Source organism: Ctenocephalides felis, unplaced genomic scaffold, assembly GCF_003426905.1.
Source record: "Ctenocephalides felis isolate EL2017-DRISC unplaced genomic scaffold, ASM342690v1 CF-g0.4_SCAFFOLD_01886, whole genome shotgun sequence".
Taxonomy (NCBI): domain Eukaryota; kingdom Metazoa; phylum Arthropoda; class Insecta; order Siphonaptera; family Pulicidae; genus Ctenocephalides; species Ctenocephalides felis.
The window spans coordinates 36,906,006-36,923,012 of NW_020538040.1; the positions used below are offsets into that span (position 1 = coordinate 36,906,006).

The 17,007-nt window shown below is 27.5% G+C and overlaps 2 protein-coding genes across 6 annotated transcripts in view; both read right to left on the bottom strand.

The window, feature by feature from the left end:
* Positions 1-2,903, bottom strand: part of LOC113377647 — a 32,509-nt gene extending 29,606 nt beyond the window's left edge. For 3 of the 4 annotated variants that reach the window (XM_026618031.1, XM_026618028.1, XM_026618030.1), the window contains exons 1-2: positions 2,736-2,856; positions 1,848-2,013 (exon numbers count right to left, since the gene is read on the bottom strand). In XM_026618031.1, coding sequence (XP_026473816.1) covers positions 1,848-1,938 — 91 coding nt within the window. In that variant the 5' untranslated portion in view covers positions 1,939-2,013; positions 2,736-2,856. Of the gene's footprint in view, positions 1-1,847; positions 2,014-2,735; positions 2,857-2,883 lie in introns of those variants that run through there. The other variant, XM_026618029.1, reaches the window with a different exon arrangement.
* A 1,018-nt stretch (positions 2,904-3,921) lies between these two features.
* On the bottom strand, positions 3,922-10,796 carry LOC113377767 (rho GTPase-activating protein 92B-like). Of its 2 annotated transcripts, none has more exons than XM_026618187.1 (6): positions 10,405-10,796; positions 9,418-9,659; positions 8,454-8,620; positions 6,829-7,069; positions 5,993-6,142; positions 3,922-5,917 (listed from the first exon to the last, which is right to left on the bottom strand). In XM_026618187.1, exons 1-6 carry the CDS (start codon positions 10,455-10,457, stop codon positions 4,272-4,274), a joined length of 2,499 nt encoding a protein of 832 aa, XP_026473972.1. In that variant the 5' UTR covers positions 10,458-10,796; the 3' UTR covers positions 3,922-4,271. The 2 variants fall into 2 exon arrangements, with proteins under 2 accessions (XP_026473972.1, XP_026473973.1); XM_026618188.1 differs by lacking the exon at positions 10,405-10,796 and adding an exon at positions 10,237-10,343.
* Positions 10,797-17,007: the final 6,211 nt, after the last annotated feature.

The following is a 17,007-nucleotide window of genomic DNA, read 5'->3' on the forward strand; positions in this document are numbered from 1 at the left end:
TTGTGTGGTTCAAAAAACATTCGATTCGTATTGATAAGGAAATGAGCTGATTAGTTTTCAGCAAAGACAGGTACAGTCGTTTCAAGAATACGGTGCAAAAAGTGACAAAAATAGCAATTCAGTATTTGAGGAACGGCGCGTCAGATTTGAATGATTCAAAAAACATTTCATTGGTATTGACAGCATGAAGAATTTATGATTTTTTGTGAAGGCAGGTCTAGCAGTTTCGGAGATAAAAAAAATGCCATTTAGCGGTCAAAAATCATAAAACATATCACATCAAATTATCAGATATTTTATAAAAATTCTAATAATAAGCACATTTGTTTTCATTTCTGAGTTCCGTGCCAAGATTTATATCGTTTAAAGTTCACTTATATAGTTCAAACAAACTTCCTCAACATTTTCGGCACTATCAACCGACTGAAATGGGTTTCAAAATTTTCAAAATTTTCAAAAAAATCCATTTATAAAAAAATTAAAATCATCAAAAAATTTCAATTTTTTGAAAAATCAAATTTTTCAAAAACTTCAAAATTTTAAAACAAATATGAAAAACCGCAAAAAAATCTATTTTTTCCAAAATGTTGAACCTTTTAAAAATCATAAATTATCGTATTTTTCTAATATGAAACTTTTTGTTATTGAAAATTCAGTTTTGCTCAAATAAAGATCGATTATTATAGTACTACCAATTTTTGCACGTGTCGAATCGCAAAACTTTGAACAATTGCGTCGTGATTTTCCTAATTTTGCAACCTACAAAACTATTTTCTAAAGTAAATGTTATATTATTAGACTGGATAAGTAAAGCTAACCAAATTAAAAAATTTAATTAAACCTAAGATTAAAAAAAAATAGATTTATAAATTTTCACTTCAATTATGCTTATTTACAATTATCTCTAAAAAACATTCTCATTGATCTAAATGACTTTTTAACACACTGTAGAGATTGACATTTACATTTGACAGCTCTTTAAAAAATTATATTGAATTTAACAATAAAATGCAAACTGCAGCAGCAAAATAGAAAAGGGACATATAAAATCAAAATTACATAGATGCGTAGAATTAAATCGAGAGTAAAAGCTGTTGACCAACAAGAATAAAAGCTTGCCTAAGATTTAAAGTTAATTAAGTAAATCTCACGCAAGTGAATATAAAATATTAAAATTTTTAGTTTTAAAAAACATCAAGCTATCTTCAATGAGGTAGCAAAACGAAATTTATTTCTAATATATATCATAAATGAAAACTGATTATGTAACTTATTACTCAAGGCAGTATTATTTTCCAGACTGTAAATATTCGTTTAATTAATTTATTTGTTCAGAAGTACAAATATACTTCATACAAAGACATAACATTTGCATATTATTACACATGTATTTTTATGTTTTGCATAAAATAAAGTCAAGATAAAATCTCATGAGCAAATCAATTTAAGTAATTGTTATTTTTAATAATCCACAAATCCATACAATTCGAATTGACTTACTTTTTGATAATTCAAGTTTTTTTTGACAAATTTAAGAGTTATTATTATGGAATTTTTCAATAACTCTCAAAACTAAAATAAAAAAAATTTCAAAATCCAAAATTAATCAAGTAATAGTCAAAAACTTATTTGATTCATCAAACATTGTAAGAAAATTAATTAAGAATTACTAAATTTCTCAAATTTAAATTAAAAATTACTCAAATCTTAAATGTAATTATTGAATATTTAGAAAAAAAATCGTATAACAAACAATAAAACATTGAAATTATTTTCAATTATTATAAATCTTTAAATAAACCAACACAAAAAGATCCGAGTAAGAAAATGATAATATTCTGACTTACCAAGTATTATGGGAGACATAATTGCTGCAATTCCCTTTGTCAAATCATATACATAAAGCTCAACGGTCGAATTATCAGAAGATTCACTCATATTTATTTTGCTTTTATAAATTGACTGCAGTATAGTTCAATAATGTATCTTGTAAATATTAGAGACTCGAACGTCCTGTTATAGAAAATTAATAATACAATATTATGTTATATTATACTATATTAACTAAACCTTTTTAGTGCAATGATAACCAATAGTTAGTGCTGGCACGTGCTGAATTTAAAACAATAACTTGTAAATTTAAATAAAAGAGTTCCAACAACAAAAATATATCCATATATAAAACTATCCTTTGTGATGTTAAAGAACAGACTGAGTTTATATTAATGAATAGAAAATATCATAATTTAGTAACTTAAAAGTACCACAAAATTAGTTTATTGTAAAGCAAAAAGGTTTCTATATGGTTTATTTGATACATAGATTAAGAATGACATTGCTTAAATTTGTAATTTCACACAGCAGCATGAGCCACAAAATTCTCATGCAGGGTGAAATTTTCTCTGAAAAACTTCTTAAACAACTAATTTTATCAACGATACTTGAGATATGATGTGTATATAAATATTAACACCTGTTTTCCCACTATTATGGCTACATAATGATTGCATGACAGAATTCTAGGTTATGGCATGAAAATTCATCATTACTAATCACTAATTTAGATTTTCCATTATTTGTTTAAAAAATGGCTTTTGATTTATATTGAAAATAATTGTCCACATCATTTTTAATTCAACACTTCAAATTTTGACAGCAGTATACGTCAAATTTTCAATCTACAAAGTATAAATGAAAAGTGACAGTAGCCGCAAACATTTATTTTTGTTACGTACCTTATTTAGCACTTTGTACTCTAAAACACAAAATGAGAAACGCTAACCAAAGTATTACAATAAACTCGCGAAGTTATTCTGATTCAATAATCAAAGAACAGAACGATGAACGTGAACAAATACTATTGATAAAAAATCGCTTATTTACCTGTCATTTGACACCATATCAACAACTTCACGGCATACCGTTATTTGTGACCTTTGTGTAAAGTCGACCAATAATAAAGCTTCATTCTGGTCAGTATAAGTATCCGTTCGCTAAGAAGACTATTCAAATACCTTATGTGATAATATATCATTTCAACTTATTTAGAAGCAAAAATACTCTGAAGATATACATTATTTGCTTCCAAAATAAACATTAAAATGTAAAAAATATACTAGTTGTAAATGGCATTAATCCTTGAAGAAAATTTCTTGAACTTCCCCATACGGATACATAATCGGCTTAATCTATAAGAATTGAGATTTAGCTACTTACTTTTAGAAAAAAAATTCGACAGTTTATTTCGAAAATAAAGTTTTCACTTTCATTAAAAACTAAACAATGCCATTTAAATTTTATAGACTATTTATATATCTTTACAACAGACTTTTAATATCTCTAATTATATTAATTATAAAACAAAAAGATCACTTCTAGAAAAAGCGTGGCCTATTATTCCATACTTTTAAGAAATTTTTAAACCTTATGCACATGTTTTTAGGACTATAATATATGTATTAGAATGTTACTTATTAAAATTAGCAAATAGGATTTTGCTGCAAAAACATAATCATCCTATGGAAAGTTAATAAATAAAACAATAAAAACTCTATTTAAAAATAGTGTTTATTTATTACTTATAGTCACATTATATTATACTGTTTACTTTTTTCTAGTGTTAATGATATAAAACACTAGTGAAAAAATAATTTTCAAATGTAAAAATGTGACAACAATAAAATCACATGAAATTTTTGGTTAAAGAAGCATACATTTAATATTAATATTGTTAGTTTAATTATGCTAACAAAAACTAATACTCATCAAAAACATACATTAAATGTAAACAATCATAAATCAAATTTAATTAAAGCTGTCAATAATCAAAACAGTGAATACTCTATAAACATAAATTATAGTATATATCAGAGATAAACATCATCCGTACAATAGCAGCAATATCTAATACTTCTCCAGAGTACTTTGTACGTAAGATAGTACATGAAATAATAAATACAAAATATTGTCCAGAAATATTTATGTAACTAATTTATGACATTTAAATTAATTGAATTCAAATTCATTCCACTCAAAGAAAATATATATATATATATAGCCCAATATATATAAATTAAAGGCAATGGCTGAGCATTTATAGAAACAGATACTACTAAATGCACTAATTAAAATATGGCCATCAACAACATTCATGTGAGCATCAATATCCTTTAAAAATGCCACACAATGAATCATTTCATAAATTTTAGCTATGCAAATTAATATTTCAAGTCACATTCTTAAGATATGCACACAAATCATGTAATCGAATTTTATAAATCTGTGCTTTCATTGTGTTCAACTTTAGATTTGTGGCCAAATGGAGGGGGTGGGGCTGGTATCTGAGGTCTTGGAGGCCTTTGTAAAGCTCTTGGTGAAGGAGGAATAACTAAAGCTTCTTGAGGGGCTTCTAGTATATTTCCTTCTGATTGTGATAATTGTCTAACATGACCCAAAGTCTTCTGAACTTCATTGTCTGTTCGTACTACGCATTTAGGTCTTGTAGTGTTGCCTATGCTTTGAGTTCTTTGTAAAGAACTACCATCTTTATCCACTTGAATCAATGAGACTTGCTGCTTGTCCACGTTATACGTATGAATTCTTTCTAAAGTAGTTATTCTACAAGTGGCATTACTAAAATCATCATTTCTATTCACAGAACGAAAACTTTGAGGTCTGAGGGTGGAAGGTCTCTCTGGCACTGCTGGTTTACTACCTCTGTCAGTGGAACAATTATCATCCTTTGGCTTTCTTCTCAATTGTACATTTGCCATATTGTCATCAGCAGTCGTCAACTTTTCTGTAATAGTTGTCCTAGGGGCTGCTACTGGCACTCCCTTCGGTTTGGCCTGCAAACCGTTTACAGAATTAGTGCAGTGGACATTACTTTTATGCTGCAAATTATCGGATGTTATTGTAATTTTATCAACAGTTGCCTTCTGTACGTTCATCGTTTCCATAGAATCTGCAAGCATGTAAGCTGATAATTTTTGGTCTGTATCCATACTTTTCCGTTGTTCCCTAATTTCTTCTATTCCTTCATTTGGCTTCTGATGAATGATCTGAGGTTTAGATTGAATTAATGGTTTAGGAGGTTTGTTTTCTACAGAAGTATCTACAGATTTTGGAGGGCATGGAGCTACAGATTTATTCTTTCTTCGAGCTATAGGTTTGGGACTACCTTGTGGAGGACTAGATTGGTCAGACAGTGAGCTATTGGATTGAGCCCTTTTCATATCATTTGTGATATGTATATTATCAGTAATTATTAAACTTGTATCATGGCTGTTACTTCTTGAATGTGATATCTTGGTGGTGGTTGAATAATCTATTGTACTCTTAGACATGCTATCCATTTCATTATCTAAAAATCTATGATCATTATAGCGAGGAGAAAAACCATATTCACAGTCCTTAAATAATTTTTCCCGGGTATAAGTTATATAAAAATTCACATCACCTGGAAAGAAATAATCAACATGCCTCAGCAATGTTTCAATAACACTGGTTCTGGCCGCTGCACTACTCATCACATTCAGCAATTCATCATCTTCATTACTTTTAAGCAAGTTTGGTGCAAAAACTATGGCAATATTCTGAACACTCATTTTATTATGATTTTCATTTCTTGCCAGTTCTGCTAAAAATTTGATAAGATAACGTAAATTTTCATAATTTTGCTCGGGCAATTTGTCAACAATTTTTTTTATAGCTGCAAGTCTTGCTTCATCTTGAGTAATTGAACTTGCATCAATAAAATCCTGGTATAGTGAAAATGTCAACAATGGATCCGGAAGCTTGCTAAGGTATCTTTTTAAGGCTCCTGCCAAAATATGTGGATCACAGTATTCACCCGAAAGAGGATAAGTAAAACAACCTGTGTCTAGTGATAGACACATTCTTTCTACTTTTGACTTAGCTGGAATAAAAATGGATCAATCCACAAATTAGTTTTAGAAATTGAAGTTCATTCACTATTTTCAAGAATTATTACCTGCGGTTATTCTAAAAAGGCCTTCTTCACAAATTCCTAGCTCTATTAAAGCACAAGCACATAATTCTATAGGTAATGCTATTTTACGATCAGTCAATCTTAAATGTTCTCCTAATGGATATCCATACATTGGTTTGCTTTCATAATCATCTGCAAGAAATTGCAATATTAATTATTATTTATATCAGTAAGTTATAGCAAAATCCTTGTGATATAAAGCATTATTTTTTATTTCTGAAAGTTTTTTTTTATATAATGTGTTTGATGTTGAGATATGTGTGGCAAAATCATTAGTGCAAATCTTCAAACAAAAAATTGTAGAACTTTACAAAATCTTTTTTTTTAAATTTTATGTCCAAATGTGTGAACATATATATATATATATATATATATATATATATATATATATATATATATATATGCAAAATGCTGGAACTTATACAGTACTAGAATTTTAAATGTTTTCAAATGTTTTTCATATTTATTATACAAAATATTATATAAGAGCTTATAAAGTGGCAACAAAAATAGCAGATAAGTAAATCAGAGCTTCTCCTTGAAAGCACAGAATGTATTAAAAAAATAAAATACTTTAAGTATAATAAATAGTATTGTAAATATATACTAATCCCATTTATCTGAATCTTCATCAATTATATTTTGATTGTAATAATTTAATATTTGTATTTAGTTAATTACTGACTAGATTAATAAACAGATATTAATGTTAATAATTCGATATTTGTATTTATTAAAATATCAAGTAATTTAAAGCCATAATTCTATAAATGTTTACAAATTTATGATAGCCAACTTTAAGTCATAAACTAACTCACTTATGAACTGCTCAATATCAGGAATAATTTGTTCTAAGGCTTGTTTAGCAGCATCATGATAAGCTCTTTGTAATTTAATATATTGCAGAATATTTGTGGCTAGCTCAGTTTCTTTTGTAAGAAGTGTGAACATTTCATGAGCAAGCTTTTCGCGATTTTCATTAACTCTCATATCAAGTTCTTCCAAATCATCTTGAAGTTGCGTGATACGATTTGTGTTGTCATTATGCCGTCTTGCTGCCTGTTATAAAATATAATATAAACATACTGATATATATATATATATATATACAAATATGTATAAAGGTCGGTGGTAAATTCGTGCATCACACCAAGGGAAAAATGAAAAGAGTAAAAATATTAGACTTATTATACATATATGTTTCCGTATTTATTTAATAGGCTGAACTAGAAAATTGCAACTATTTACAGTCGTGAATAAAATGGAAATAGACAATAGTTGACGTAACAAAAATTTGGTTTTATCAATAAATATTTGCACAAATTAACATACATGATCACTACACTAATACACTGATAGTTATAACCAAGCTATTAATAAATTGAAACATTGAATGCACATAGTGAAATTGTATACAAGTCAAGCTTATTAATAAAAAATAACTAAAGAAAATGATATTTCATACTATATTTATTTAACTGGTCTCAGCACACCGTTCAATTCTGAAATTAAAAAACTGAAAGTAAAAATATGTAATTAGGTACATTTATAACAATCGACATTTGGTCTTCATTTTGAAACCTTATCAATCTCCAATCAGAATAATTTAATCTGTAAAGGTAACATTTTTATTGGTTCATATCTGTGAAAACAATATTAAGGAGTAAGTAATAAAGAGAATATATATTTTTTAAATGAATAGAAAAAACAGTTAAAAAATAGTTATGCAGATCAATGAGTCAGTCAAATTACTCACATAGCCTTTAGTAAACAGTAAAAAAATTACATCACAAAAAATACACTTCAAAAAATTTAAGTCAAGTAGCATGAATTTTTGTTGGATATTGTGGCTAAGTATAATCGCATGCTAAATACTTAAACTTTCAATATCTATAGCATTGAAAGAATTGGCTAGTCAATATACAGGTGCTTTATACTCTGCAAGATTGAAGCTAAACTAAAAAGATAGAAATTTCTTTAGTAAAAGATTATGTAATAAAATAAACTCATAAAAATTGCTTAAACGCGGTCAATCATTAAAGTAAATAGAAAATCTTAAGAAAGAGATCTTAATAACAATAGTTGTATCGCAACCAATTTAATGGTTAATGGTTAATTTACCCTGATTGCAAGTGACCTTTTTTTTACAAATAGAATTTGGATATTCTCATTTGTGGATTTTAGTTTATCAAGAATTTTATAACAAATACAATCCAAGTTTTTGAATTTAGATTATTAAAATCACAACCATTATATTACTTCATAACATTTTTTGTCTTTCTGCATCTTGATGCTCAATGTTTTTAGTTAATTCCTGATTTATGTTATAATATAAAACTTATTGCATTGACAGAAAAATTTTAGAGATATGTTCAGAAATTATTAATTATCGTGCTGATGTTGAACTTGTATTATAACTATACAAGCCATAACACATTATTACCTGAAGTTTATTATTTGCTGTATCCCTTTCCTGCACCAATTTTGTTAATTGCTTTTTCAATTGTTGAATTTCATTATTCATGACTTCTTTTAAAGGTTGTGAAACATATAAATCAACTTCGCTATTGTGTTCTCTTGTTTTTTGTGAGAGCTCCATTTGAATTTCACCTTTAAAAATTAAAAAAACATTATAATAATGTTCGATTACTATAAGATATAATATAAGATAAAATAGTATTTAAAAATAATTAATAGTTTTTTTATAATACAAATAACCATCTAACAATTAAGACTATTCTTTACAATAATTAAAGTATTAAATTTAAAAATAATTAATATTGGAATGATATCACTTAAATAGTCTATCAAAACCTCCTAAAAACAGTCAGCAGATAGTATCAATTATTTAAATATGAAATGCAATAATGAATAACTAATGACTTTGTTTCTGTATTTTTAAAAAAATTGTATGTATGTTAAATCATATTAAAATTAAAAATGAATTATGAATATCCATTTCATTTTATTTGTTATTATATATATATATATATATATATATATATATATATATATTTATTTACTATTTTACTTACATGAAGTTTGAAAAGCTTAATTTTCATGCTATATCTTCTTAAATATTTTTGCAAAGTAACAATTATTGTTGAAAAAAAAATTTGTCAATTCTCTATAATATTATCGCTTTAAACTTACAAATTAAAATTAAACAAATTGAATTTATATCCTATAAAACTTGCATCACTATAATAAACAATTCAAAATTAAATTAAAATAACCTGAAATTTCTAGCTGATTTTATAATGTTAAATTCATAGCTTTGTACATATTTGACATCAATAACAATTAATTTGCTGTTTGAAAATAGTTTCTTATCAATCCTCCAGATATCACTATAGTAACATTGCACTAATCCAATTATCCAAAATATTAAGTTATTTAATATTTACCACAATCTTTGAGCACTTTGCTAAGTAAACTCTCTGCATCTCTGCTAGCTTCTAGCATGGCATTTCCTATTTGATAATACTGGCACTTTTTGTTTTGTTTTGATATAGCTGAGGCATCAAGAGCAACCAGAGTGTAACCACTCCCGATGCGTTTACCAACATTGCCCACTGCTCCTAAAATATGTTCTGCTCGTTGATCTGCTGTTTTTAAATCATCATTTAGCACATCCGACTTTCCAGTCCTGGAACATGTAGAGTTAGCATAATATAAAACTGTTAAAACCTCTTTTTAAATTACAATTATGAACTCGTGTTACTATTTTATTTTATAAAGGGTTCAAAGATAATGTACTGTTTGAAGTGGAATAAAGAAAATAAAACGGACCAACAAAAGAACAAAAAATCGAGTATTGCAAAAGTAGAAGAAAGTTCTAAAGTTAATTATGAAGCCAAAACTAAAGTGTATTCAACCCATACAGGTAAATATGACTCACTGCATAATGCCATTGAAGGCAAAATAAAAGTACAGAAAGATCTACATGATATACATGCATATATACATATATATATACATATATATATATATATATATGTATGTGTGTGTGTGTATATGCCCATTTATGTAGTTTTAAGAATAAAATTATTTCAAACAAGAATATCAAAAAATATTGGACACATATACAATAATTTTTGTAAAACCTTCTGTCAAATGAGAGAATGTATTTGCCTATGTAAATTGTTCAAATTTCGTTAATGTGATTTTGATCTGTGAATTCCAATAACAAATTATCACAAGCAGCTATCTATAAACAACGTTACCATTAAATACACACTAATATTATTATCAAACATCAATGGCAAGACGTTTACATTACATTCGCATTTACTATCGGTTATTTATTAAAGTTTATGTAAACAAGAATGAAATCAAAGTATAATAATTTTGATCGCAGGTGTTCAAAGTAATATTCACTTAGGTTCTCTTACCTCGAAAAAGTTTGATCAGCGAACTGACGAACTTTATTAAATTGTTTCCTCATTTTTTGTTAAAGCACTCAATTTTCTTTATAAAAGGGGTGTTGTTACAAACACCGAAATTTAATTTTACAACAGATGTATTCTGATATCACAAAAACAGATAAATAATTATTTTTGAAATATGTTTCCACCCATTTACAAACACACATGATAGATTGATTTTTGTAATCTACTGATAAAAGCAGTTTATCAATATATTGAATTCCTTAAGATCTCGAAATCGCATTCACGATCCACGTACTCTGCATAATTAACTTTTATTAACAAATATTATCAAAAAGGTGTAATTATCATTCTTGTCATTAGCAAATTTTTTCTTTTTTTATAATTTGTGCATGATTGTACACGTCCACTGACATCTACCAAAACAAGGACACAATACGACATCTATGTTATGTATGTTCCTCAAACTTTATTATCTTCAACATGTTTATATTAAAATAACGTGGTAATCCAAACAGTTGCGTTCGGTTCATATAAACCGAATTAATCAGTTTTGAATAATTATTCTATTTTTAACTTATATTTCAATGCAAATACAAAATGCGATTGTAACATATATAATATATGTATATATATGAGACAATTTTAATGCTTTTAATTATTTTTTTTTTTTTCGATTTTTTTAACTTCCCGTAGGGTAGTTATAGTAATGGGCCGAAAATCGTAAATGAAAATATTTGCATATCTCCACGTTTTGAAGGTTTCTGAACATTTTGGCATACCTCAGAAAAAATGGATGTGTGTATATCCGCATTTTTTCATCCACGTTTTCGGGCGCACGGATCAGCCGATTTAGCTGCAATTAGAAACATTTTTTTATATATTAAATATATCACACACTTTCTTCATTATTTGAAAATTGATGGAATTCACTTTTTACCTAAATTACTAAAAAAAATTTAGTGTTAAAGTTTGATTTTCTTTTAAACAAAATATTAAAATATATATCAACTCAATAAAACTATGATAAAACAAATATAAATCAACAATAAAAATTTAAAAATATAAAAATTATAAAATATATAAAAAAGTTTTGAAAATTGAAATGTAAAAATATTATAATATATAAATATCAAAAAATATGGAAATATAAAAATATAAAACTTAAAAAAGAAATTAAAATTAAAATGAAGCAATATGGAAATATGAAAATTATAAAAAACAAAAGAATTTAAAAAATGTATAAAGTAAAAAATATAAAAGAAACATAAAAACATACAAAAACAGTAAAAATTTTAAAAAGAATAAGAATATAAAAATATACATATATAAAAAGGAAAAATATGAAAAATATAAAGATATAAAAAATAAAATAAAAATATGAATATTATTATATGTTTGATCAAGTTCCTGAAAGAAGGGACATCCGCGAAATGTTGAAAATATTTATAAATTATACATTAAATAAATATAAATGTGTGTGTGTGATAATGTTCAATCCTATAATATCGCATGCTAAAATTCTCATTTGTGTATGATAAAGCGAACTGTACTGTGATATATGAAATTATTATTGCTTCTGGCAGCTTGCTAAGAGGAGCGCAATCTTTTGTCACTTTCACTCCCATTATGGGAGTGAATTGGGAGTCCCATATACATCATACACATTAAATCATATAGTCAGAAAGCAAACATGCATTCTGTTTATTTTTTGAAAATATGATCGTATTAGAATACAATTAATATATCATATAATTTTTTGACAGACACAATTGCCTAGTTAACTCGTGATGTATGGCATCGTGCAAAGGCAAGTTGCTGGAACTTCTCGTTCCAGCGAAATCTTCGAGAAATATAATAAATGTTTTCAAATAGATAAATAATGTTACATCGTCTAATTTTTTTTTATTTTTTATTATTATTTTTAACAGCAATCAGAACCTTATGTCCTATGAGCTGTTGGGCTGAAACTTCTCCGTACTTCGTATTTTTTAGATGGTAACCCAATGGTTAATCCATCCATATTTGATGATTTTTGTTATTAGAATTAATCTAATAGGGCTGACTTTTTTTATTGGTGCAGCAATATGGTGAGGGCTATTTTCACTTGGAAACATATTGCTATCTATATTTCCAAGTGAAAATCGTTGTCACTGCTGCCTGACAACAGGCTGCTCGAAGTGGGTATCGAACCCGGGACCTCTGATTCAGGTCCCGTCGTTCTTAACCGCTTGCCGTCTAATATTTATAAGAATTATAAGTATATATAGTTAGCTTCAGGCCTTTAGCCAGAATTAAAATCTTAATTATTTTCGATATACAAAAAAAATTTTTTTTGGAAAATATATTCAATATTTTTTCCCAAAAGCCATTGTTTTGTCAACACAAGCAGAATTTTTTTGAATCATTCAAATCGGATGCTTAGTACACTCAAACCCTGCCATTTTTTGTACATTTATCTCTTATAAGAGCTAAATAGCTACAGATAAAAGTGGTGACCAGTTTTTGGCAAGGTCCAGCCATTCTGAAGATATATCTATAGATTTCCCAATCGTAACAAATTGAATGTTTTTTGGATCATTCAAATCGAATGCTCTATTCTCTCAAAGACTCGATTTCTATTTTCTGCACTCTTTGCTCCGTATCACCGTAACGGCTAGACCTGCCTTTGCAAAAAACTAATCAGCACATCTTCCTATCAATAGGAATCGAATGTTTCCTGAACCATTCAAATCGGTTGATCCGTGCGCTCAAAAACGTGGACGAAAAATTTCGGACATTCAAAACACACCCATACATTTTTTCTGAAGTATGCCAAAATGTTCAGAAACCTTCAAAATGTGAAGATATGCAAAAATTTTCAGTTTGGATTTTCGGCCCATTACTATAACTTACTTAATTACTTAACTACGGGAATTTAGAAATATTTGTAAACAATTATAAATGAAAGAAAATTGCAATAGAACATTTTTAATTTCGGGATGACTAATGAAGTTGCTGTAGTAGTTGCTTGCAATTCATTTGGATCCTCAATATAATCATTACATTGACAATAAGTTATGTATAGTAATCTATTAACTTCCTGTCAAAGTTTATATATTTTCTAGAAAACTTAACTCTTGAACTATAAAATTTTCTTGAAATTTGAAGAAATTCTGAATCGTTTGCCAAACAAAAAACTGGAGTCAATGGAATAAAATCTTGTTCTCAGTCGACGATTTTTAGTATAAATTTCTACGAATATTTCGAATATTAATCCGGATAAGAAGTTTTGCATGCTAATCAATCGATTATTTGTAACAGTTAAAAGAGATATTTTTCGCAACGTTTTCGCGAAAAATCTTGAACTCATCATGTAAATTCAACAACCCTTTCAAATATATCAGCTGATTAGTTTTGTTTTGTTAAAATCGATCAGGCCGTTTCTTCATATTATAACAGTTAATTTCTTTTTATATTTTAAAAATCCTTAAAACATTCGTTATATTTAAATTTATTCGAAAGGTGTTTAAGATCGGTCAAGAGTGTTTTTGTAAAAAACAGTTAAATATGTAACAATTAGCTTTCTTAATCTTGAATCGATTTCAGATTCAAAGTTCCTTCGAAACGCAACTGGAAATCGAAGTGTGCAAAAACATCAACCGAACCACGTCTTCTCAATAAAGTAATTTTGCTTTTGTTCTAATCTTAATGTTTAAAATCTGTTAGTAGTACACGATCTCGTTAGCATTCGTTAGTATTGCATGTAAGTTGTAATTAACGTAATTAACATCGTAATTAACAGATGAAAACATTTTTTCAATAGTTTTGTAAAAATGCTCTAAATCTCAATTTCTATCGTTTAAATCAATTATTTTTACTATAAGCTTACATAATTTTGAAGAAAAATTTGTCTCGAAAATTTAAAAAGTTCTTATATCATTTATTACATGATTTTGAAAAAAAAGTTACATAAAGTATAGACTTTTCTATAGAGTAGAATGGTATTGAATACAATTTGCAAACTATCTAATTAAATTAAATCAGATACAAAGTTTTGATACAAATAAATAATCTTAGCATATATCCACTTCGAAAATGTAAATGAAATGTTTTTTTTTTCAATTGTTCCAACGGTTAACATGGGGCGCGATTAAGTCTTTGAAGCCAAGCGTTCATTCATTGTTCTAATCTTGGTCATAGCAATATATAATGGTTCGAAGATCGATCCTTGTTCTTGATTTCCAACAGATCCTCTGCGCAGTAAGATGCAGTTAAATTATTTCTCGTTCAAAGTTTCAAAAAATTATGTATTCAAAACAAAATGAATGATAAAGAACTTTATAATTTTTCGAAAAATATCCCTTATCATGAGTTGTTAATTTTGTTGATGATATGAAATATTTTGGTCAGATTAATGTAACGAGTGATTATCTACAGATCATCAGGTAAACCTTAAATTTCATATTTATGTCCTAACATAAATATTTTATGGTTTGGGTATTCCCATCCTATAGTCTGCAAGGATATTAGCGTTCGATATGGCAGAGAATATCGTAAAATAAATACTTATATCACATTACGGAAGGAAAGTTTGTCTTGGATGTTTTTCAGAAAAAGTAGAAAAGTGAAAGAAATAAAAATTATCAGTGTAATATAAATGTAGAATATTATTTAGCATCGCAGGCTTTCATTTATAGAAATTACCGGTAAAACACCGAGTTTGCCTTGGCGGCATCCAAGTCAAAAGAATTAATTATGGTAATTTAAAAAATATTTCTTTGATAAAATTTTCAAACACTATTTAATTTACCTTAAAAAAGTTAAAGTATGTATTTTCAAAATAATGAAATAACTAGTGGGGTGGGTGGCATCGTGCCATCGTAACGAAATGTTCGAGGATTACTGAATGTTTTCAAATAGATTATTATAAATATTGTAACATTGTCTAATATTTATAAATATTATATAAACTGAATTGCAGAGTTTAAATTATTTGTAAAGTATATTAGAACTATAGTCAGAATTAAAAATAAATATATTCGATATACAAAAAACTAAAAAAAAAAGAAAAAAAAAAAAATGGGACAATTTTTTTTTTCCAAAATCGATTATTTTGTTAAGACAAGCAGAAAGTTCTTTGAATCATTTAAATCGGACGCTTAGTTCTCTCAAAAACTGCCATTTTTTACATATTTAGCTCCGTATCTTCAAAATGGCTGGGCCTGCCTTTGCCAAAAACTAATAAACACTTCTCCCAATCATTACTAATTGAATGTTTTTTAGATCATTCAAATCGGATACTCCGTTCTCTCAAAAATACGATTTCTATTTTCTGCACTCTTTGCTCCGTATCTCCGAAACGGCTGGACCTGCCTTTGCCAAAAACTAATCAGCTCTTTTCCCAATCAATAGGAATCGGATGTTTTTTGAACCATTCAAATCGGTTGATCCGTGCGCCCTAAAACGTGACTGGAAATTTGTATCCACACATACATATATACACACACACACACACACACACATCCATTTTTTCTGAGGTATGCCAAAACGTTCAGATACCTTCAAAACGTCGAGAAATGTAAAAATTTTCAATTCCGATTTTCGGCCCATTACAATAACTTACCCTACGGGAAGTTAAAAACTGCTATGTCACAGATTTAGCAAATAAGTTTATTATCATAGTAAATAAGTCAAACAAAAAGTATTAAAAGAAGTAATTTAAATAATCAAAATCATAAACCTTAAAGCTACATAAATGTTTAAAGTAGTAATTAAGTAGCTACAATTAATCAAAAATATAAACTTTAAATGTAAAATTTAAAGTTCAAATAAAGGTAACTGTTGTATCAAAAACCGTACATAATTTTTAAAATTTTCAAAATCAACAATGTCTAATCGTATAAGTTATAGCTAACAGGATAATTAGGCATTTTTTATGGTATGGCATTGGTATCATAATCTAAAACGTCGTACTTATCAAGCAAATGCTAGTTGAAAATTCCATATGTACAAAACCGCCCACAATCATGGTTTTGACAACGTACTTTGGATACTTAGTCTTATCATCAGATCTTCCCAGAATTTGCCCAGAAATCCTCTTACCTTCATTACTACCGTAAAATCGCCATTGATTAGACTGATTTTATTCTCTTGTTTTCTCTGTTATCCTTTTCCTACAATATCGTTCCTCAATTTTCGAAGTGTTTTATTGTTCTTTTTATGTATTTTGAGTTGTGTTTATTTTCTCGATACTTTTTTCTTTGTTCAGCCTTTTCTACCGTATCCGTTTTTCTTGAATGTATCGCCTCTGATATTCTTTATATGTATTCTTCAGAAGTTTGACATAAAGAATAATCATTTCAAATCAAATCAATCAAGTTAAATTACAAAAAAAAACATATACTGTAATTTCGCCACAATATTTTTAGTCATCGCTAAACTTTTTGACATCAAAGGCACCAATGAATTAAAATACAGTTGAAAATAAAGGACAAAAATATTTCAAGATACCTTTTGCAATGCTCACACCCTTAATTGTGTGACCATAATTACGGCTACCTTGATATTGTTTCTAAAAAAATATTATTATAAAAAACTGTGTTTGCTATAAATTCTTAATCAACGGAA

Coding starts and splice junctions, on each gene's coding strand:
- LOC113377767 (XM_026618187.1), bottom strand. CDS start 10,457: ATGAGGAAACAATTTAATAAAGTTCGTCAGTTCGCTGATCAAACTTTT. Junction 8,621..9,417: donor CAAAGTGCTCAAAGATTGTG/GTAAATATTAAA, acceptor TAATTTTTAAAG/GTGAAATTCAAATGGAGCTC. Junction 5,918..5,992: donor CCTTTTTAGAATAACCGCAG/GTAATAATTCTT, acceptor TTTTTATTCCAG/CTAAGTCAAAAGTAGAAAGA.